Source organism: Triplophysa rosa, linkage group LG6 (genome assembly GCF_024868665.1).
Source record: "Triplophysa rosa linkage group LG6, Trosa_1v2, whole genome shotgun sequence".
Lineage (NCBI taxonomy): Eukaryota > Metazoa > Chordata > Actinopteri > Cypriniformes > Nemacheilidae > Triplophysa > Triplophysa rosa.
In genome coordinates this window covers 4,535,474-4,560,976 of record NC_079895.1, presented here as the reverse complement: position 1 = coordinate 4,560,976, position 25,503 = coordinate 4,535,474, and the positions used below count along the sequence as shown (strand labels likewise).

General features: G+C 37.4%; 1 protein-coding gene across 2 annotated transcripts in view; it reads right to left on the bottom strand.

Annotated features, from left to right (window-relative positions):
• The window catches only part of sestd1 (SEC14 and spectrin domains 1), a 32,611-nt gene extending 14,536 nt beyond the window's left edge, over positions 1–18,075 (bottom strand). Inside the window, exons 1-6 of one of the 2 annotated variants that reach the window (XM_057336718.1) lie at positions 17,983–18,075; positions 14,342–14,402; positions 13,664–13,748; positions 11,139–11,247; positions 9,833–9,923; positions 7,395–7,508 (exon numbers count right to left, since the gene is read on the bottom strand). In XM_057336718.1, coding sequence (XP_057192701.1) covers positions 7,395–7,508; positions 9,833–9,923; positions 11,139–11,247; positions 13,664–13,718 — 369 coding nt within the window. In that variant the 5' untranslated portion in view covers positions 13,719–13,748; positions 14,342–14,402; positions 17,983–18,075. The remainder of the gene's footprint in view (positions 1–7,394; positions 7,509–9,832; positions 9,924–11,138; positions 11,248–13,663; positions 13,749–14,341; positions 14,403–17,982) is intronic. The other variant, XM_057336719.1, reaches the window with a different exon arrangement.
• Between the last annotated feature and the right edge of the window lie 7,428 nt (positions 18,076–25,503).

Below are 25,503 nucleotides of genomic sequence, written 5' to 3'. Positions count from 1 at the left end.
TGCGTTCTATCTAAAAGCGAATGCTCACCCAGACCTGCCTGAAACGCCTGGTGTAACCACACCCCCACAAATCTACATCAGTTCGTGGTATGATTTGACTAAGACCGCCCAAATGTATACGCAAGTCAGGACTGTCAGTACAATTGCTTTGGAACCCGATGTTCCAAAATATGGTAAGAGGCGTTACATTTCCGTCACACGCTTGCAGTTTTCGACCAATCACTACGCACTGGTTAACTGGCCAATCATAGCACACCTCACTTTTCAGAGCGATGAGCTTTGTAAAAAAATCTGCGCGTTTCAGAGAGGCGGGGCAAAGAGGAGATACAAACATGCACGGTATGTGGAAAATACAGTGTTTTTGAACCTTAAATCGTGTATACACATTGCATTACATCTAAAACAAACCATAATATTCGTTTTAGCCGTGTCATATGACCCCTTTAATGAACTGTGATAAAATGCTTTATTTAGTCTTTAAATGTCAGGATAAGCAATATAATAGAGGACCATTACTTTACTTTACATTACTTTAGCCGTGTCATATGACCCCTTTAAATATACCGACTTCATATTTTTAAACACAGGTGCTAAGCTTACGGTGTATTTTATCACTTGACGTCTCAATTAGAGTGATAGGTCACTTCCTGTAGAATGTTATAGACTCTTCCGCTCTGCTCTGATGCACTTCTGTGTGTTGACAGGAAGAGAGAGACAGCACAGCTGCTTTAACAAATGTGTTCAGCTGAGTCAACACATGGGACTGAGGGACAGGACTCCGCTGCAAACATACCCAGCCCGTGTTCCATCCGGAGAAGAGGAGACCAGGACAAATATTTTACATTCGTAATGTCTGGGGTCCATTACTCAACGGATGTCAGACAGGCATGCTTGCCTCTTCTGTGTGTCTGCCAGCTCGATTTCATTCAACAATGAGCCACAATGCAGTTAATGTTTCACAAAAAATGTTTCACTTCTAAAAAAAAAATGTTTTTGTGTCAGATCCTAGATTTCAGAGACATGGGACTTTGAGACTTCTCCTCTTCTGTCGTGCTGCCTCTAAGAAATCTGGGACATTATTTAAATCTGACTTTATTTACTCTCTCTCATGCCACTTCAAAGTTATTCATTTTTCTGTTATTTTGTCTGGTAATGTTCCTTGGCCTCAGAGGACCACGTTTGGCCGTTTCAATATAAACTGTCACCGCTGAAAAAAATCACTCTGTGTGGCTTTTGTGTTGCACAGAATAAAACAACGACATGTTAGCTTGGAACAATGTGAAGGTGAGATAAAACTGAATTTTAATATTGGGTGACCCATCCCTTTAAAAACCATCTGCTCACCAAACTTTTAATCTGAATACTAGTTAATCAAAGTAATGCATTTTCAAATCGTCCTTGTGCACTGTGACCCTGAACACAAGCTCATGTCGTAGCAATAGCTTGGATGAGAGCCAGTCGTGTCCACACATCTGCAAGGTTAGCTGGAGGACATTAAACACAGAGCTGCCGAAAGCACTCCAATCGAGGCATTCCCAATTCACATCAGCTTCAGATTTTACATTAAGTTTACTCTGTTATATTGTCTGTTTATATACAATACTTTGCATTTATGTGTATTCACATTAGAGAAAAACTAGCTACAGAAAATCTATTTGGTTTGTTAAGTGCTGACGTAAGGAATACATTTTTGGGTCCACGCATCTATTAATTTCAAGCGGGGATATAGCTTAAACAGCCGTTTACGAGCACTGTTTACTCATATTGAATATTTAAGCGAAACATGTTTAACTCAAAGTATACACAACAGTCACCAGGCTCACGGAATCTCGAAAAAAACTATTTGAATAAATTATGAAAAATAAATCACTGACTGGCCATGTGGGATTTCGTTATGAAGATAACGGTTAGGATCGCGTTTTCCGATAGTTTTATAGCTCGCCATGAGCGTATATTATAACTTTTTATTGTTTGCCTGTAGCATCTTATTGAGCGTTTGGACCCGGAAACAGTACATGACCTTCCATAACAAGCGGATAGTAAGATATAGACAGTCCCTACATCCAAAAATCTGTCATCATTTATTCACCCTCATGTCTTTCAAAACCTGTATATGACTTTTTATTTTGTGGAACACACGACACGATATTTTGAGAAATGTCTCAGGTCTGGTTTTGTGTCCATACAATGGAAGTCAATGGGGGCCCAATGTTGTTTGGTTCCGCAGAACACACAAAAAGATATTTTTAAGAAGAAAGTCATACAGGTTGAGAACGACCCGAGGCTGAACAAATCCATACAGCTTAACAGTGTGTAGACCTTTCGAAATGTGCTCGACCAAGATGGGATTTTGGTAACACTACAATAAAGTTCCATTGGTTATCATTAGTTAACATGAATTAACCATGAACAATACTTATTTATTAATCTCGGATAATGTTAATCTCAGCATTTACTAATGCAATACATATGGGAAATCTAAAGTTGTATCTGTTCTTATTGCACAATGAGCTAACATGAACAAACAATAAACAATTGCACATCTGTATTAACAAACAATCGAACAATTGCTACAATTTTTCGTGTTGGTTAATACATTAACTAATGTTAATAAATGTGACCCTGGACCACAAAACCAGTCTTAAGTAGCACGGGAATATTTGTGGCATTGGCCAACAATACATTGTACGGGTCAAATTTATCGATTTTTCTTTTATGCCAAAAATCATTAGGATATTAAGTAAAGATCATGTTCCATGAAGATATTTTGTAAATTTCCTACCGTAAATAAATCAAAACTTTATTTTTGTCAGTGGATGCAGCAAAATTGCTAACAAAAATGGCCGGAAACCCGCCTACAAACTTCACTCGCTGCTATTTGGGAATTACCCACTCAAGTTTGGTATCTATGTAAAGCTTAGAATTTCAGCTTTCGGGTTCATCTACTCTTCACAACATCATTACAGCCGTAAGCCAATAGAGAGCGTTAAAACAAACCTGTTTCTTCTCAGCCACGGCCTGCTGCAGCGCATCTGATTAACAACTTCAAAGGCGATTTAAAGACTCAATATTTTGATTTTTTTGAACCCTCAGATACCTCAGTCTTAAATAGTTGCATCTCGGTCAAATATTGTCCTATCCTAATAAACCATACATCACTGGAAAGCTCATTTATTCAGCTTTCAGATGGTGTACAAATCTCAATTGAACAAAAATGACCTGTAACACACACACAACTTTAGCCCACATTACTGTATCGATATTTTCACAAGAAAAGTTTATATTTGACTTTACTGAATATTCTTCCCTGTCGCCAGATGTCCTTTCTTTTCCACCCCTAATATAAAGGCTAATACAATTTGATAGCAGAAAATAGGCCAAATACATTTAAATCAATGAACACAATATACCTGCATACTCAATTCCACCTTGTGCAGTTTTACTCATCACTTCTGCAACCAACGTCGAGAATCTCCAAGTAGTCAAATATGGGCCTGTTAATTGACGATTCCAACGGAGTACAAATTTTAGCATGGTCAGGGATCTACCGCAGGGTCACCCGAAGGCCTCGGAAAGACAAATCAACACAGAAAATGTGCAGTCCTGTAACAGATGGCCCTTTGGGTCCTGAGTGGCAGAGAAGGAGAATCCACTTATTTAATAAGGCCTCTGGGTCTGTTCCTTCCCATATGAAGCTCTACATCACAGGTGCTTGGCTGGTTGTACCAGAGCTTCATGGGCAGGAAGATTAATGCAGAGCACACGGTCCTCCAGCACCTCAGTGATCATCAGCAAATACAAAACACCCATTCAAGTGTGAATCCTCAAGTAGGTCAAGACTGTTTTCACAAGCCTCCGCTTCCTAATGCTGATACACTGACCTCCATTCAGCCAAAACTGTGCCATCTGCTAGTTTCAGGCTGTAGAGGAGCACGCTGGCCTAGATCAGAGCACAAGCAGCACAATGAATCTAACACAGACGCACACATACAGAGGTTACTATTTAGGAAACAGTGGTCCGACTGTCCTTCTAAAGTCACAGCCTTTGGTTCATGGATAGATTCACATGACAGTTGCGAGGTAACATGGCATTATCAGTTCATGCCCAGAGAGAGAATGATGCAGGACAGCCAGGAAAATGAGCATGCTGTCTGACACCAGTGTTTCCCCTACCATTGCTTTAGGGGGGCGCTCTTGCTCCGAGTCTAAGTGCAGAAAAGACGCATGCCCTGCCCCTGACAAGCAACAGTCCAGTTACCACCGGATGACAGGTTTTCACCCAGCTATGTTTGTGTGGCCGGCAGTCGACCGTGAGGTGGCTGCCGGCCTTTTTACTGCTGGATTATTGTTTGTTTATTTTTGATTAAAAGTTTGTGAGTGTTCGCCGGTTCCCGCCTCCTTCCTTCCCTTTTATTGAGCTTTTATTACAATCTTCTAATATCTTTATTTATTATGCGCTTCATTTGAACCGTTTCCGCTCCGTGAGCGCTGCTTCTCCCGCCAAAGACGCGTCACATATGAAGTCCTGCAGACACCAAGAGCAGGTAAATAAATGGACACTTTTACTGTAACGCTTAAGTAAACAAAAATGTTTTTAGCTGTCAGTCAGTTTACTGTTTGTGACAGATTATAAACCATATCGTCTTGTATCTACATTTAGCATTCATGATATTAAAAGGATTAAAAATCAGCATGTTAAGAGCATTTCATAATGAATCATGTTTTAATCAGAAAGATTATTTAGAATCAGTCGTATGAATGGCATGGAAAGGCTACTTGTTAGTAACTTTAAGTACTTCTGCTCATGATAAATTCATTTCAGTTGTTACATTTGTTGTCAATAGTTTTTTAAATATTCAACTACTAGGACTTCGCTTCAGCACCAGAGACTACAACACATTTTATCAGTTACCAGGCCTTACTGTGGCTATCAGAATATAAACTAAAAGGCCTGATATAACATTAGATTGATTGATTAAATATTATTTATTAAAAAAAGCATTGTCCGGACCTCCGCCGCACAAAAATATAGAGACAACACCACCCCCCAAGCCGTAAACCTAGGGGAAACACTGCCAGACCATGTGCACGCACGCACGCCGTGCCAAGCATGCTTGCATACTGTAGTGCACATCAGCATGATCTTGTTACGTTTTCAATGCACATACAGTCCAGTCTTTTAGTATTGAAGTGTGTGTCATCAATGCAGCCTGGCCTGCCAACATCTCCATTTGCTTTCATAGCTTAATTAGCAGGAAAGACCCCCAAGTCTGTTCTGATTTATGAATGTATGAGATGCATTTAGGTGAAGAGAGGAAAACTGAATTGACTTCACATAAAGGATACAAACCAAACGGCCTCCATGAAGAAGTTCTTTAAGAGCAAATTCATGACTAAGGACTAATCTGTTTTATGTTTTCCTCTTACTTTTATGGATAAAAAGGTAAATCTACAACGAGAAATATATTATCACTTTAAGAAATCGAAACCTCCTCCCATTCCAAAAAACTCAAAATGTATAAAGGCAATTAAAGTGACTTAAAACAACCAGCACAGACTTAGATGGCCAAGCAGTTTTTAAAACGTGCCCATCTCATATTTTCATCAACATCACTGACCTTATGTCAATATGCAAATAAAAACGTTATTCGCCCAATCAATGTTATTGGCCTTATAAATATGCAAATGACAAAACAAACACAGTCTCAATAAACAGTGTGAAAACATAAATCTGTAAATAAGCAGGATTAATTCTTACCCCAGGGTGAAGTATGACCATGTGAAAAGCCCTATTCAGTGCTCAGAATATCAAACCCACCCCGTCATCATAAAGAAATAATGAGGGCGTAAGAAATACTATACTACAGGACACCAGAAGAACAAAGAGTGAAAAAAAAGTCTGTCAATCTTTGTGCTGTTTATTCTGATCGCGTCATTCGCGTCAAAAATGCTTTCCATAAATGGTGTTAAAAATAACCTTGAATATTTTCAATATATATATATATATTCGATCCAACTTCACAGTGACATTTTCCCTGCAAGATTCAGACAAATGCTGATGTGCTACGTGGCCTTTAAAACAACCCTGAAATCTTATTTCCACCTCAGAAACACTGACAAATGACAATGAAGGCCAAAACACCAGCCACAAAACCATGGTGAATTCAGGACCTCACCACACAAGCAGTCACCATTTACAAAAGCTTTTAAAAGCTATTCCATCAAGGCCAATAACAAGATGTGTTCACAAATAGCATCTTGTCTCAGAAAGTCCCAAACCACTGTACATAAAGATGCATGGTGTCATTATATAGAGCGTCATTAATCACAACCAATGTGGGAAATTACCTCCTTATATGCATGAGAGCCTTTAGGTGTTAGTAATCTGGTTACTCTGTAGTCTGCGATTTCATTATGTGCAGCTACAGAGAGTGTCAAATCATTATGCTATGGTCTGATTTTATATAGAAAAAAATAACTTTTTGAACAATCGTGTTTCTTGATGATGCAGTACATACAACTTAATAAAATGCAAATAAATGTAAGCTTGCTTGACATAATCGTCTCATCGCGATTGTTTGACCTCATCGCGATCGCAATTATTGCACATCTCTATAGAAGACACTATGGGGAGCTGTAGTGCATCTGCATATTGCATATTTTATTGTATATATTGTAACTAAAGCATGGTAATACTTGTAAAATGTACCACCACAACACAATCACTTTAAAAAAAACTAAAGCATATAACATAAAAATAACCTGCAGTACAATTTAATATTATTTCAGTGTGAAAACCAGTCTACCAAAATCTCATTAACATAGAAGTAAACTTTTATTGTAGTCTTGCAAGTGAGAAAAAAACAGACTAGAAGCTTTTCTATGACTGATAGCATTTTAATGGTGGCTTCAATTCACTCCTGATCAATTTACTTAATTTACAAATTTAAACCTTAAGTATGATGACCCAATTTTTTCCTATGTATTTCCAAGAAAAAGAACATAGTCTTTATATTCAGAACAATATGGTCGTTTCAAAGCTGAATAAAAAATGTATGAGAATTAAAAGTCAAAGCTCTAAAACAGACAGTTAATCCTCATAATCGCAATGATTTATTAGACAATTAATCGTCAGCCAAATTTCATAATCGTGACAGACCTACTTAGTCTAGAGCCCTGCATCGGTTTAATTACATTTTTACACCCCATGTAAACCCAACTCTAACCAATCACAAGGATCACAATCACCACAAAAGTACCATTCAAATTTTTTTAAGTTCTCACATTTGCACATTAAAGCCTATCCCTTGAATGTCAATGTGTACTCAGTCAATGTGTAGTTAAATATTTGTAGAAGACCATTATTAGGTCAGCCTGAAGCTAATCTTTGTTACCTCAAAGCCAAGCCTGTCCTTCTCTTTCCAGAAACAGAAGTGGGTGACTTTCTTGTCCCAGAACTCGTCAGGTTTCACCACACACACCAGAGACACTTCGGCTGGGATCACGTTCTACAGGAACATAAAAACATTACAACGTTAGTTTCTCATCTAAACACACATCAGCTGCATAAAAGCTCACAGTGGCCCCAAAAATATTTGGACATGTTAAGTGTCTGACTGTTATTGCAATGGATACAAAATACACAAACATCATTTTGGTTAGCCGTTAACTTTTAATAACTGGTAACAAGGGACATGTTTCACAAATGTATGAATTAGCACAAATACGTTTGTACTTCGACAATATATACATTTCAAAACTTAAAACAGTTTTCATGCAAAATGTTTTGAACTACATAAAAGGGTTGCATTTCTTGTATCCTTTATTAGTTACACACACGCTGTGAAAATTTCACACTCTAAATTTGGCCTAGGTGTCCTAATATTTTTGAGGACGGTGAATATTTGCAAATAAGTAGTTGTATAATAACTTGAATTGATCAACAGAATCAGATAAACAGAAGAGGAGTTACCATGCACCCTTCAAATTACACAATTATCAAACAGATGAAAACCACACATTAATGCATCTTTTGTCTTCCAATGCAAACTATTAAAAAGGAAGAAAGTCTAAAAAGCCTCGATTCTTTCATTTAATCTGAAAGGCAAGTGGAAATAGGGAAGTTATCTGCCAACCGCAAACATTAAATTCACTCGGTCTCCACTGACAAATCCAGGTCAGGCTGAGGACGCTTCGAGCAGAGAATTGAGTTACACCTCCTCTCATCTCCACCACTGATATACTCTGACTGAAGATAACCATTCCATGACCCTCTGAGCTAGAATGATCTCCTCTTTCTTTACTATCATTTGATAAATTACACAAAACCTTCAATTCCACTAAAAGCAGAAACCAGCACCATGTAGTCATTGCACCCTTTAGGTTTTTAATTTAAATAAAAGCAATTTTGCAATTCATAATAAAAAAGAACTGAATTCAAAGCCAAAGGTATGATATTCACAATGATGTCAAACAAAACAGCTAATGGCAAAAACAAAGTTAAATGCCAACATTTTCTTTCACATTTACACAATACGTGACATAATAAATTCCAACTTGCGAATAATATAATTACATGATGGGAGAGAATCAAATGCCCAGTATATAGCAGCTATAGAAATGGAAGTCCTATCCTTTTACTAAAGCCTATATCACGTATTATTGAGAATTTTTCTAACTCTGAAAGTTACATTCTCGTTAGCGGGACCAGTCTGAAAAAACGTACACCGTGTCTACACTACTAGACGCGGCACAGCATGATGTGACATGACATGAGACAACAGAACGCATTAGAAACCATTATACTTTTAAATTTTGTCCACACTGGATGCGGCGTGACAATCCCATTAGAATACGGCCATGTGTCGTGTCGCATCCGCCGTCCGGTGTAGACACGGTGTTAGTGTGATTTGAGCTAAATCAGCAGAATTTATGATACAATTGTCATCAAATTTTATTGCTACTGCCTAGCTAGAAAATAAGGCCTAGGACATTGCCAAGAAATGAACTGCCTTGCCTTAAAAGGACTTTGATGGAGAGCAACACAAGTCACGATGTAAAAACAAAAAGAACCAGAGACCAACTGAGCTTGCAGAAATTCGATCTGTATCTCATAAGCAGAGGACTAAACAGGACAAAGCGAGCATCTATCCAGATCAACAAAGCTTAAGCACCAACAAACCACAAAACCAGGAAAGGTTGTAAACATAAATAATCTTCATGGGCATGTCATAATATTACTGACATCTAGGTAACACTTTACAATAACATTTGTTAACTAGATTAGATAACCGCTAACAATACATCTACAGCATTTATTTATCTCATTTAAGGTCAATTTCAATACATTCTTGAAACCAAAGTTATTGTTTACATTATTTACAGATGGAATCTGTAACTGTTGCCTCTATATCACCTTCTCCGTTTGAAACAGAACATTGCAGGGTACTTCACATTCCTATCTTTCCATGAGATGAAAACAAATGACGTTAAATTTATGTTTTGCGTGTCGCACCCAACATCGAAACAACCAAAAAAAGCATTGCAGCTTTTGCACAATGACTCCAACAATTGATAGTAACTGTAAGATACCATGTTAGCTAATGCATTAATGTTAACCAATGAGAATATATTACAGACACATCATTATTTACAGGTATTTAGAAAGGTGTTGACTCAAGCGCCAGATATAAACAGGATTCATAGAGGAAAAAAGAAGCACCAGATGTCAAGAACACACAGGATGTTTCACATCCCACACTTCCCGGAGGATTTCTGCAAATCAAACAAAACCAGGAATTAAAATGGTCGGGCAATGCATCTGTTTTCCTACCTGCAACATCAGAACAACTGTCTTCACTATATTCCACTGAGACTTCCTGCCATCCACGATGACGGTGAACCCACGAGCTTTGCATTTCTCACTGCAGAAAGAGCAGAAGAACATGGCATTCATTCAGTCACATAGCGCAAATTACAGGCCGATGCATGCTGGCGATCCGGATAACATGAATCAATTATAATGACTCCGCTGTGGCTATGTTGTTAAACAGACTCATTTGTTTGTTCTGCGGTGGCATTTTGAAATGCATAAACGGCGAATGTTTCAAAGAAAAGTTTTCAAAGTGACTCATAGAGACTCCAATGAGCATGTATTCAATCACAGACTTTCTATTTTAGTTTGAAACAAAAAAGCGGCATGAGGAACTTTTCATTTCATTCCTGGAGCCAACCCACCCCGGAAAATTCCTATAAAATGTCAGCAGAAAGTAATTTGGTGAATGTCACTGAAATCAGTACAAAACAAGAGAGCAGAAACCCAGCGACTGTGTTAATGCCAGGGGCCATGTGCGTCTCCGCTGTTAGATGTCAACGTCAGTCAAAACTCAATTAGCCCCTGAAGCCAAACTATGTTAAAGAAACAGTTCACCCAGAAATGAAACCCATGACACTTCGAGAAAACACAACTTCTAGGCTATGTCTTGTGTAAAGAGTGGTTGGGTTTCATATTTGATTGAACTTTCTTTCTATTATAGGGCCAGATTAAATCAATGAACTACAGGACCCCCTTAAAATCACTTTTAAAGGTCCAGTGTATATAATTTAGCAGCATCTTGGTGAGGTTGTGAATTGCACCCAACGGCTCACTCCACCCCTCCTTTTCAAAGCACTACAGTGGCTGACAAAGAACTAAGATGTTGTCATGTCTTCGCTTCTTTGCTGAAGGAGATCAAATATTTACGAAACGCGCTCTGTAGAGCAGTTTGTCCGTTTAGGGCTACTGTAGAAACAACATGGCGAATTCCATGCAAGGGACCCGCGGTGTATGCAGATAGAAAAAGCTCATGGCCAACCCAGCGTGAACCATACACCAAATACATTCCAGAACCTTGGAGCCTATAAGACCCTCACATTTCCTAAGAAAGCAATAAAACAATTTTTTAAACATTCTAAAGTCAGTCTGACCAAGAATTATGGCCTCCTTCCATTCCATGTGTCAATGCTGCTACAGTGTGCATTATAATGACATGAATTAGAATAATGCTCCATTTCTTTTCCCATTGCTTTGACAGACATTTGATATACGGCTGTTGCAATAGCACGGGTCATTAACTCAAGTCGTGAACCTCTGTTTTTACCTGGGAATGCCCAGCAGGTAGTCAAGAGTTGTGCTTAGCTCCTCCATGCTGGTCTGCTCCGTGCATAGTGGGATGGTCAGAATCAAACCACTGCGTCTGTCCTTACCTCCTGGAAAATCCAAATGCAAAGAGCTGAGTAAGGATATATGCAGAAAAAAAACAGCACAAATGTGTGTGAAATGTGGTCTGGAAATGGAAAAACAGCATCAGAGCGTGACATTTTAAGGAAAAGACTGACGAAAAAAGAAAGCCTGCGAGGAGTACCAGCTTCAGATTTTGTAACATGCAATTAATCCACCGTACAAGAACTACCGCACAGAAACATATTTAGTTTCAAGGACACGGCACATTAAAATCTCTCCCTTTCTAAAATCAAAAACCTTCACAAGAAAATGTTGAAGCACAGTTCATCTAAGGGAAAAAATGGAATATAATAGCACATTATTGAGCGATGATGCAAACAAATGACTGAATAAAAGTTTTAAATCAGTTCATTGACATGGTCATCCCCAAAAAAGCCATTTTTATATACAGTATGCATTAGAGATACACCGATACTAAATTTCTCCACCGATTATTCAGAGTGATGTCTGCAGATACTGATACTGAAGATTGATATTTATTAACTTTCTGAATGTTAATTCTAGGGGTGTAACGGTTCTCGGTAAAAAATTGAACCGCACGGTTCTCCACCACGCGGCTCATCTTAAATCTGATGACATTTATAATGTGATTCGTTAGAAATTATAATGCGTAAAACAGACTGACAAAGTTCAGCTAATGTATGTTTGTCGATGGATACACATTTAATACCTACAACAAATCAAATAACGTAGACAAATTTCAATAAGATATGACCAGTCATTTCTGCTTTCATCACCCGGGTGTTGTGAGCGCGCGAGTGCAGGTGAGACCTGAACAGCACGTTGCTGTTTAAACTAAACTCATTCAAGCCTTGCCAATTTAAACATTTAAGTGCAAGATGATGCAGAAGAAAACTCGCTTCGGATCTTCTCACAGCGTGCATAAGAAAAGTCTCAGACATGGCGCAAATATTGAGTTGTCTTTGAAGCGCTTAAACGGACAGATTCACACACGAAGTAGGTCAACATGCCCCTCTTGTCGAGTATCTTAACAAACATAGTAGGTTATGTCTTTAGTGAACGGACGAAACAGACGAAAAACAACGCATGTGTACAGTATCAGTGTACTGAGTCAGTTTCATTCCTCTTAAAGCGACAGCAGCATATTCCTGCAGTCTGTTAAAAGTCAAGGAAATCACTCACTGCTTGTGACTCAATAGCTTCTGTAACTTCAATTATGATTCATCTTTATTTCATTTGTACATATGCAATGTTATGTTTTATTTGATTACTTTAATCCATTTCTACCTTGAAAGGTATATATACAGTATCTTATTTAATTTTCTGCTTTGCTCTGTTGTTTTATTGGTGCTGTTACTTGTAGCTTGATTATTTGTTCTTATTTTTATTTGTCAGTAGTCCCTTTTCCCTGAACATAGCACAAACCGAACCGAAACCGTGACACAAACCGAACCGTGAGTAATTTGAACCGTTACACCCCTAGTTAATTCATATAATGACTATTAATATTGAACATCAATGAAAATCAATAACATTTTCTATATACAGAGTCGATAGTTGGTGGTCTGAAAAATTGCTTTTATCGACCAAAACAGATTATTGGCCGATATATCGGTGCATCTCTAATATGCATACATATTTGTCTCTGACGAATTTCTCTCACCCAATATATTTCACAACAGATTCTTCTTCTCTGATTTTAACAAAAGATAATAACAGAAAACATGAGTTTTGATTACATTTTAGAGCAGGAAAGCAGCAACCATCTGTAACGTATCGCAACAAACAAGCAAGCAAAGTATTTTAACCAGTCTGTTGCCACCTTTAAAGGGGTCATATGGCGCGAACACGTGTTTTTCTGTGTCTTTGTGTTATAAGTTATAAGTTGCCCATGCATGTATTAGACACGTAAAACTGCAAAAACGAAAGTGTCGGAACAAAAGATGCATTCTATCTAAAATCGAATGCTCACCCAGACCTGCCTGAAACGCCTCGCGTAACCACACCCCCACAAATCTACGTCAGTTCGTGGTATGATTTGACTAAGACCGCCCAAATGTATACGCAAGTCAGTACTGTCAGCACAATTGCTTTGGAACCTGATGTTCCAAAATATGGTAAGAGGCGTTACATTTCCGTCACACGCTTGCAGTATTCGACCAATCACTACGCACTGGTTAACTGGCCAATCATAGCACACCTCGCTTTTCAGAGCGATGAGCTTTGTTAAAAATCTGTGCGTTTCAGAGGCGGGGCAAAGAGGAGATACAAACATGCACGGTATGTGGAAAATACAGCGTTTTTGAACCTTAAATCGTGTATACACATTGCATTACATCTAAAACAAACCATAATATTAGTTTTAGCCATTTCATATGACTCCTTTACGCCAAACCTTAAATCTATTTTCTCAGTTTTTACCTGACAAAAAAGCCAACTTCTTCTTCAGCACAGGCAGTATGGTGGTGGCCTCCATCCTGGAATGGGTGTATGCTTTACTTAATAACTGCAACAAGAAAATTAAGATTTTATTAGATAGATTTTATTTCTGATTCACTTCACATTATATCATTAAGAGCTTAAACAAGTACCTAACTAGGTTACTGGATGATTAGTTCGCTTTATAGAGTTATTATTACTTAAGCAAAACAACCCAACTGCAGTTTGATTGATATTAAATGAAATGCACAATAAAAAAATTACAATAAAAACACAAATGATTTCTTCAGTTATTTGAGACAGTCGTGTGGAGTTTCATGGACTCTAAATGATGCTTTTTGAAGGGTGAGTTAAAAAGGAAAGAATTTAATTTTGAGGGCAATCTTTTAATGCCAACACAAAACTCAGTTCACTTGTTATGATAAACACGAAACAAAAATGGCTTCCAACAAATCCTTGTTCAGAACAACATCACCCTATGCCAGAAATACCAGAATGATACAAAAAAGACAAACAGGGAAAACAAGCTCAAAGTAGGTTAAATCACTATAATTAGATGACACTTGAATGTTCACAGTGTGCTAGAAGAAATACACAGCGATCTGAGCTCTACATGAAGACTTGTCTAAGACATGTCACAAAGCTGACAGTGTCACTCACCTTCAACAGTGATGCAGTACATCAAGTACATTCTCTCTCATGCGTTCCCCTGGCCCATCTTCTGAAATAATGCAAATAGATGCAGAGGAACAGCAAAAGTGCGGAGAAAGGGAGAGAGAGAACGAGAAAACACAGTTACAGAGAAACTGTTAAATACATTTGAAAGAGATCACTCAAAATGATAATTCAGGACTTATTTACATAAAAGCATATGGGTTTGAAACAACATGCTGATAAGTATCACAAAGGAGATCTTTTAAAGAAATGTCAAGCAGTTATTTTGCAAACAACAATTTATAGTAATTAGGTTGCTTTTATTTAAACTTTTCCTAAATACATGTAGAAATATTACTGCTGTATTGCTTAAAAGTGAATATGAACTTGTTTTCTTTGCAGTATTTGAGTTCTGAAAAATACAGAGCATTGTTTGTTATTTTGACCTGTTTCTCCAGTTGTCATTTTCTGCAAATAAATGCAAATAGAAACAAGATTTTTATTTGAAATTTGGGCGAAACATTGTTACTAGTTCACAGAATGAAACAAAAATGACAATTTTACCTAAACACATATTACATAAACACATTTAGGCCGGTTTCACTGACACGGCTTAGCCAGGACTATGCTCAAGTTAAAATAAGATATTTGTCGCTTTTATAAAAATACCTTAGAAGAATATATTGAGACAAAACAATGGCACTGATATATTTTAAGATATTAAAGTTATTTGAGTTAAGACAGGTCACACATTCATTTTAGTCTGGGACTAGCCTTGTCTGTGAAACCGGGCCATAGTAAATTTAGAAAAACAGAAAATAATTTTGAAATGGTCTCTTAATTGTTTCCGCAGCTGTGTATCTGACAAAATGGTGGGTATATTTTTAAGCTTTTTTGGGTGAGCTACAGCTTAATAACCTGCTTTGGTGATTTGGATTCTGGCATAAAGCACACAGCACCAACAGATCCAATCTAGGGGTGGGCGGAATGACCAAAAATCTATTTCACAGAATGAATAGTTTTATTTCACTGTAACGATATATAATTCACGGAAACAATCTCCTATTTTAATTCTAGATCTTATACCTCATTTTTCTTAGATTGATTTCCTTTATTTATGTATTACAGTTCATTTAAATGCTCACCATATAGTTTAAATGTGGGAAAGTTATGAAAATGTAATAAAGATATCAAATTAAGTTCTGATAATCAGATTTATTATTGATTTATATTTATCTTCTAGCTATATCATATGTATACAGTAGGAAGATAGACAACATGTATAACAATGAAGTTTGAATATAAGCACAAACAATGAAAGTACAGTATAGTCTCCCAGTAGCAGCGCTCACGTGGCGAGCATCATCGCTCGCTACAACGCAAGTTTCGCCTTGGCTTGCCTAAAGTTAAACTTTATTAAAACTATTAACAGCTTTACAAAGCGACCTGACTTCTGAAATACCTGAGAAAGAGCTTTATTATATGCAAGCGCAGATCACAGCACCCCAGCACGAGCACAAAACTAGACTGAAAGAAGGTCAAAAGAATGTTTGATTTGTTAATTTGTTATGGGTGAATTAATTCACATGTTTCTTCATCATGACGCCCAACTTGCAGAGCGCCGATTTAACCACGCCTACTTATTTACATTCCATGGAATAGAAAAATCTCTTACGGTTGACATTTTATCCCGCAGTAACGGAATATTCCGTCATTCCGCCCAGCCCTAATCCAATCTCAAACTGTGCAATCTTTCCAATATTTAGATTTAATCAGAGCAGACCTCCTCATAAAATGCTTTGATTGGAAAAGCGCATGTCAAAATCCAATAATCACCGAAACACCATTTCTACAGCCCACAGATCCATTCAAGTCAAATGCCCCCGAAAAAAGATTTCATCAACAAACCAACAACCGACCGCAGAAGATTTAAGAGGGTAAGCACTGCACAAGAAAACAGCCTGGCAATCTAAACGCAACATATTAAGCTGATGCACAGAAACGCCACTTCACGTCCTAAACAAAAGCTCAGCAGTGATCACAAGGTTTGCTGATGTGTCTGCTAGACTCAGTAACATCTCTGGTTAAAAGAACTTTTGGACCAGAATGACTATTAGATGGCACTGCTGCAAAATGAATTGCTATGCAACCCACCCGCCCATCCTCCTGCAAATTTCCCCAGCTGGTAATGCAAATCTCCTCTAGTAAGGGCTTAAAGGTTATGTCTAGGACATCAAAATGATTCTGCATCGTCATGGTATACGCAAAACTTTCTGCATTACTTTAAAAATCAATATGTAAGGAGGGATGCCATATTCTGCAACTACACAGAATGTTTTGTGCTTTGGTGTAGTTACAAAAACAAACCCTAAAGAAAGACAAATAACTACACCACACTCGTAATAATGACACCTAAGCTCTGTTTCGAATGAACATGCCTAAAATCAAAAGGAATCAATGAAAACGTGTGACCCTGCCGGCAAAATCCCAGCTAAAGTCATTGTTATTTTTTTTTCTGAATAAAATCATCCTACATAATGTAAATAACATTATGTGAAAATATAACCTTGATATCTTTAATATTGATCGAGTAAGACCATGTCAAAGATCGAAATCATATTGCCATAATATGGTATTTATTTGTCTTTTTTGCCATTCGTGATTCTTCGTGGTTTTACTGTATTACAAAGTTGTAATTTACATAAACATGAATTAAAGAACCGTGAAGCATGACAGTGAATCGCTAACCTGCTAAAAAGAAACAAACCATCACTTTATTTCTAATAGATTATAATCGTTTTAATGGGTTTTGTATTGATTTTAATAGAAGCTATAATGGTCTCTGTGGGTCTTTACTGGTAATGTCTCGGGTTCTGTAGGTGGGATGTTATCTGGTGAATTGGAACCAACACAACGCCATTAAATCCTACTGGAATGATGCCCAAAACACACCACATACAGGATATAATGGTTTTGATGGCAAACAGCGTCAATGGTATTTGTAACTGGAAACCATTAGAATTCGTATTGTTTCAGCAGGGAACAGAAAACACGCATTCTTGCTTTTGGCGAGTGGTTTTCTGGTTACAGGAGGACAACAGTTGGCAATCTCAGTGTCTGGCAACCCAACAGCTGGCTGAAAGTTGCCTTGGTGGTCAGGCGCGAGACAAAGAGGGGGACCCACCTATCTGGCCTACATACTGTAAAGATTACAGGTCATTTGCACAACGAAACACTCGTTCGTGTTAACCAGAACGTACCAGACTGGGTTGTCAGGCGAAAGACGCGTTTTAATGCAGCGTGGGCATTCATTCAATGGACATTAAGCACATTTTCAAGGCGCGTGCATGGCTACTGGCTAGCGCGAGCAACTGATCGCCAATCCACGAAGTAGGGAGGTTTTTCCATAGCGAACACACATGCCGTGTATTCCTGAGGTGAATATAATAAAAATCCTGACTGACTTACCTCAGCAGGACGCGAACAGCCTTCTCTATCGATTATAATAATTGCTGTGATTGTTGGCCCGGCTAAAGACAGTGTTGCGGGTGAATATACAGTTGAAGCGGTTTCTATGGTCTACTTTAAAAGCACAACGCTTCTTTCATCGCATGATGAAGAATAATGCCGAAGAAAAATAAAATTACCTTTCTCCGTATCGAGAACTGGAGTCGGTGCGATAGTTGCCTTTAGAGAAGCAGCAACGCTGTGTTTTGTTAGAAAGGGGCGGGTCGTGCTCCACATAGCCACGCCTGTAGGGACAGTGCGGGCTGGACTTTCTACTGTAGTGGGCGGGGCGGGGCGTGTGTTGGGTTTCTTTAAAGAAACAGTGTATCGTCTGTTTAAATATTTTGTGAATTTTTATTGCATTTCACACATAATAATTTCACACATAATCACACAAAACAGACCTGCCAAAGTCATAGATCAATGCAAAAAATCTATGCATTTTCTTTATCAAAGAAAACCTTAACAAACAAAAATAAATCTATACCGAGGAGGAATGATAAAAGGGCAAAAAAACATAGGCCTAATAACTAGTCCTGATCTACCCTAAATGTATTAAAGGGATACTTCACCCAAAAATGAAAATTCTGTCATCATTTACTCACCTTCGAGTTGTTCCAAATCTGTATAAATTTCTTTGTACAGAGAAAGATATTTGGAAGAATGCTTATAACCAGACAGATTTTTCCCCCATTGTCTCCCATAGTAGGAAAACATATTTTTTTTAACTTTTTGTTCTGTTGAACACAAAAGAAGACATTTTGAAGAATGTAGGACAGCAAACAGTTCTGGGGCACTTTTGACTACCATTGTATATTTTCCTACTATGGTAATCAATGGGGGGCAAAATCTGTCTGGTTATAAGCATTCTTCAAAATATCTTTCTCTGTGTTCATCAGAATAAAGTAATTTATACAGATTTGGAATAACTCGAATGTGAGTAAATGATGATTGAATTTTCATTTTTGGGTGAAGTATCCCTTTAATTTATGTCAGAGTAGCTTTATTCTCATTTCAGCCAGCAGCTTGTACTGTGAAACTGAAGACAACACAGAGCACAATGCTAAGATTGCAAGATACATGAAATGTATAGGCCTACAATAATTGTTGAATTGTTTAGGATTTGTAATAAAGTGTTAAAATGTGAACATGATGTTGGAGTACAGCACAAACATTAAGATAACAATCAATGACAAACTGATCTTGCTGCACATGCTGTATTGTTTCTGCTTTGTGTAATTATATTCCAATATTGTTTTGCATTTCAGTGCATTTTCATAGCATATTAAAGTATAAATAGTTGTAATTTGTCAGGTTATGTAAAAAATAATTTGACCCATACAATAACATTTTACAAAACCTTTTATAATATCATTCAAAAACGATATTTTAATTCAGAGTAGCATTCACAATCACATTTTATTCATTACATTTCATTGTTGGTGGATTCTGTGGTCTGAAAAATCACTGTGATAAAAAAGAGCCAAACTCACCACAAAGGCCTCTACATTAAGTCAATTATACACTGAACAGTTTTGGGATCTCTGGCTTGAAAGTAAAATTTTAAAGTTTAGAAAAGTTTTATTAACTTGATGTTGTGGAATATTGAACAGTGATGCAAGAGGCAGTTCTAAAAAAACAAAGTATTGTGATGAATATAGCAAATTGTGCTTATTTGCATGTTTTATATTACAGCATTACTCAGCTTTACTCTGAGTTTTAAAGGATTCGTCTACCTATCTTGCCTTTCTCTAGGATTGCATTGATCTGTCCTGAAGGGTTCGAGGCACAAGAAAATCATCTTATTCATTCTACATCGGAACATAACATTTTTATAACAGAAATAACATGTGCACATAATAAATAAGACAGAAAACTACACTCTTTTCAATGGGCAAGATTAAGAACATACTATTAATAAATTAGAAGTAATGCAATTTTTTGTGAAGTGAAAGAGAATTCATCATAGAATAAGATAAGACATCATCTGGGTTCCGTAAAGAGTAAAACACATGGTGAGATGCAGTTGCTATGGTAATCATACCTGCTGTTAATTACTGAGATTTAAGAAGCTGTGAAAAGTTTCCACTAGATGTCTCTGTTTGCCCATTGAGTCTCCATACTGAAACTGTTGTGAGTGATACACGGATGAATACTTCATTCTTGATTCATAAAACCCAACACATTCCATTTGGATTTGATGTTGATTGCTTTAAAATCTCTAAATTGAGCAACAGTGTAAGCCAAAGTTATTAAAACGGGAACACGTGGTTTTCACCAATCTTTCACCACATAATATTTCATTGCCAGTCATCACTGTTGCACAGTTTAAAATTGTATTCGTCATGCACATAACCATACACGGTATGATGTAGTCAAATGCTTGATACGACACTCTTACCACAGTATGTTATAAAATTATATAGTTTAGGAGTAACAGTAAAGAATAGAAAATGGAAAGAAATCAGAAAAACATGAAAAGTACCATTGAGAGAATGAAGTAAGGAGAAACAAGAAATACATATATACACGAGCATACATGTATTTGTACATAAATAATATGAAAATTAAATGTGAATAATGTCAATGCAACAAGCAGTGGCAGCAACAGTCTCGTTTGATAAATAACTTTGGCTTGTTGTTGGTCAAATAAAGTTAGAACTTGGCAGACGAAACTGTACTCTCCACAGTGAGAAGGTTTTACCGTGGTAATGAACAGATGTAAAGACGGGCCAGCTCAGTGTATTGTTATCACGCCGTGTGCAGTAATTGTGCTGATATGTAATTACAGCCTGTCACCCCTGGGAACAGTTTGATGGGCAGAGACGGGCAGGGCATCTGTGTACCCATGTGGAACTCAGAGGAGAACCAACTGGAGCTTACACTGAAGGACGGTCTGTCCGGACACTGTTAGTGTTCTCTTTTTCCTCCGGCATCAGCGAAATTGGCCACGTGTCAATGGATCTCTTCCTCTCTTGGGTGAATGGCACGCTGTTCTAGTTGGGGTCACTTTTTAAAAAGTACGAAAAAAGCACAGTTACAGGAAAACAGAAAGTGATGCATCGCAAAGATAAGGTGGCAGCAGAGTTGAGTACAGGGGAGCCATGCGGCTTGTTTTTGTATGTTTCTTTAAGTAGTTTCTAAGGACAAAATATTGTTGACAGGTTACACTTAAATAGCTCCAACCTGACATTAATGAAAAGTGCCCTTATGGAACATTCAAGAACATAGATCTTTTCAAATAATGTGTAATACTTATATTTGAACTAATGAAACTAAATGATTTTGTCCTGCTTTTCCCCCTTTCTTCCTTTTTTCGCAAATGGCAATACAAAAAAAACAATATTTGGTTTTCAAGTATGTTTATAAATGCAACTTCAAAGTTTGTCAGCAAATGTTGATATTTGAACGTGTGAATTACTGCAGAATCTAATTTTGTCAACAGAGGGCGCTGTTTAGCGTCTGAGCAACATCAAATTGTCATAACTGCCATTATGTGGTTGAGCCATTCCTACTAAAACCACATTTTATTGTGTATTTTTTGTAAACAATGAATTAAAATAACATGCTATTAGGGAATTAAGAAATTAAAAAACTAACATGCTGCTGCTAACAGACGTTTGTTTACAACAATTGAATCTATAAAAGGGCAGCATGTAAAACTTTTATGACTATATGCAGATAAGCCAGCAGTTTCCAGGTCTCATGGGATTCTAATTTATCCTCCAAATCTAATTTACAAATTAAATTGGAAATTGAAAACCACAAACATCTGAATGAAATCAATTCAGTGTTGTTCTGGATGTGTATTGCCGTTCAAGATTTCAATGTAATTTTGTAGGCTGGCACTGGGTTTGGATTTGTGGTTTGAAAAAAATGTTCTATTTCTTGTAGTGACAAAGAAGCAGTGTCTTAAAAATAATTACATTAGAAGAATTACAGAAACAAAAAAATGTGCTGTTGTGAGAAGCCATTCGTTCTCATATGGGAGATGAGGAAAGCGTATAGCAATCCTACCTTGGTAATGTGGTAAAAGTTGGCAATATTGGGCAATGTTGCATATTTAATTCAGTAGGGATCTATGCACAAAATGGATCTTCCAAATGCACATTTGCGTCATTTAATAAGCTTTATTGAATCATAGCCTGAAGCAGATCTCATCTGTAAAATTAAAAACCTCTTTTAAAAATGCTACTTTTTAGTACAAAAAGTGACAGTGAGTTTAATCCACACTAACAGTCTCATAGTCACAGTACTTTAGTTCATTACCATGTTGGCGTACACAAGGATTTCAAGAGTGCTTGTTGAGAGAGCTGAATAAGCCATTTCAAGTTGTGTAGGCTGTGTGCTCATATCCTGACATGAGTACAAAAGACGAGAGGCAGAGATTTGTGTGAACGAATTGAGCAAAAGATGAATTTGGAGCTGTTCGGAAACAGATAAACAGATTTTTCTCTTGAGGAAAAGCCTTATCTTGTGTCTCTGCTATAACGTGCAAAGAAATCTCAATGTTTCAAATTGTGCTCAGGTATTATGGGACATTAAGTCTATGATCAAAAGGCATTATGAACATATTGATCTCCGAAGACCAAGTGATCTTTGCAACATTAATGTTTTAGCTCTTAACTGTATGTCAACAGTGTGTCTGTGATACTGTGTGTCTTCTTTGTGATTTAAACAAAACTGATACCTGAATGAAAGCTCTATTCTTCTGAGCTATAAAAGAGCAACCACAGAGCGTAAAAAAATGCTCATTTGGGTAAATCGGTAAAGAGCTCAGATGAGCGATACGGCCCGAGCTATATCCTGTCGAAGACGAATGATTTGAGTTCTTATTGAAATGCTGAGCAAACAGAGGAGATTAGAGCTGGCCTTTGACAAATCAGTACTTGTTCACAACTCGAGTCTCCAAGGCACAATGTTTTCTCACCGAGCTGCATTATAACACAACAGCGATAAAGACTCGGTCCAGTTTAAGCAAGAGATGGGTGCACGAGCTGACATTACACTGGAAGATCAAATACCCCCACTGTCCATCAACAGAATTTACAGCCGGCCGGCATTAGGGAGCGTGTATTGTATTTCATTACACTGCCAAGAGCTTTTTATGTATTTTTGGTCAAGGCTGAAGTGAGCAGGACGCTGTGGCCAGTGACGGACACTGATAATAATTCCACTTATTTTTTTAACATTGATAACGATAATGATTTTGAAATACCTGCATTGAGTTAGACAGAAAAAACTGCTTTTGAAACTATGTAACCTACAGTATATCGCTGCTGAAACCTTGTATCTCCAAATTGTGTGATTTATGCTTTTGGTCGTTATTATTAGTCACCCTTTATGTTTGTCACAATGTCTAACCAATAAAACGATTCAAAACAGTGCTTGTCAACTTGTTAAATACTTGAAAAGTATTTAATCCTTTATAAAGTACAGTACAGTGCAACTCACCATTTGCAAAGTTCATTGCTTGTATACAAAAGACAAAAAGCTGTTTTAGAATTGACAAGACGGTACTAGTCACCCATTCCACACAGAGCCCATTCTTCTCAAAATGACATTCGGTTGGGAACTGCTCACAATATCAATAAGTATGGTTATCATCATTACCAGCACATGATAGACAATTATCACCCTGCTAAAACCCATAAAGTATGTTCGATCTTGGCATATTTGACTTAACTCACTTCTGAGACAGTGAAACTTGATATCTGATAGAAAAACGAAATCCATAACCACACGTAAACTACAATATTATATAATACATTTTGAATTAAATTATGAAATATAAAATATGAATATATTTCAGTATAAAGGTCAATTTGTTACTTGTGACCCCTGGTTGTTTCTGACCCTACGCAACTGATCCATTTTCTCATAGATGTACAGTATGTACTGTAATTCCAAGGCGATTTAACTTTTGACATTTGATGTCCACATTACGCATCCAAAAATACAACTCACCAGCTCTCCAGATGAACACGGAATGCAGCACCTTTCCTTTATTAATGCCAGAGGTGACATTGCTTAAGGTCAGGAGGAGAGGTGTAACTCGCTCACGGAACAGAGACGCTCTGCTGGCTTTGATTGGCTCATCTTGGTGTTTTTGGTGGGAGCGTGTCAAAAAGGTTTCATCCTCTTTAAGCGTCCCTCGCTGAGAGCTGGACATCTGTCAGACAGTATTACCATCACGAGCATAATGAAAAACAGAGGTGAAGGGCATTCCTATTATATCAACATTCACTGGCTAGACTTCATGATCTGGGTCTTACCGCAGTTGTCATTGCGTACATAATCACAGTCAAATTATCATGACAAATGAGGTCACAATATACGGTAACAGACAGAGATGGTGGATTAAGACCGAAAGAAGAAAACATCTATAAAAAACAAGAGACTTAATGATGGGTAGCATATTTTGGGGGTCCAAAGGGCTAAGACCACTAAACACAAGCTGAAAGAAGTAGGACATTTTTAACATTTAAAACAAAGAAACGCCGATATACTTATTATTCTGCACTAAACTATTCAAATGTACAGCAACATTTAGTGACATTTAATATGCTAACTCCAAAAAAGGTCAGATTTTCTTGCAATCATTGCGGTACACAAGATGATCTTTGGAAAATTCTCAAAGCAGGCTGGGAGAACATGGATCATCAGGTTTTGCACAAACTTGTGCAGTTCATGCCAGATCGAGTACACGCTGTTACTGAAGCTATTGAATGTTGACATTAAATACTTACAAATTCCAACTTGAATTTTACATTTACTCACGGAATTTGATTAAGATTATGTTGGACATGTGCTTTGCAATGAAACATTTTGTATTCCGTTAGAAAATAATGACAAACAGAAATATTTCCTTAGTGTCCTCAGAGTTTTAGACCTTGCGTATGAAGCTACGGCCCTCCCGGAATAAGTACCACCCATCGGCTTATTAGCCACGGTCCTCGATCCATAACTTGTACTTCAAAGATGTTTTCAATTCATGTCAGATGACTTAAACCCTGCATAGATTATGTTCAGGATGTTTATATTAGCAAACAATTGAGTCATTCTGGATGAGAAGAATGCACATCAAAAAGAAAAGAGGTTATGGAAACACAACATAAACCAATAATCAAATTAAACAACACTGAGCTGAATGATTTAATACACATTTTCCAAAAATCACCACGACAAATTTAATGCATATGCTCATCATTAAAACAACATATCTGTAAATGAATAGGGTAGTAAACATTAAAAAAATGGATTCATGGTGATACAAATTCATTCATTACATTCTGCGGAAAACGTCTGATTGGTGAATTGTGATATTCAGCAGTGATATACTTCTAAATAAAGACTGTTGTTAATGGCAACACTGTATAACTGACAGCTTATCCGTTCCTTGCTGCTTGTGACCTCTGGTATCATTCCTAAACCTTCACAAACAATATTTCATGTGCGTTTGTCTGTTGACTCAGTAATAACCATATAACAAGTGTGATAGTGTACAGCCAGCCAGTCATTATCACAAAATAAACCCCTCTAGGGCGACACAAGACCCTCTTTTTCGAAGGTCAATCACCTTTTCGAGCATCCTTAAAGCATTAAGCCATTAGAGGCTGCGTGTGACCTGTGTGGTTGCCAAGAAATGTATCAACATGGTG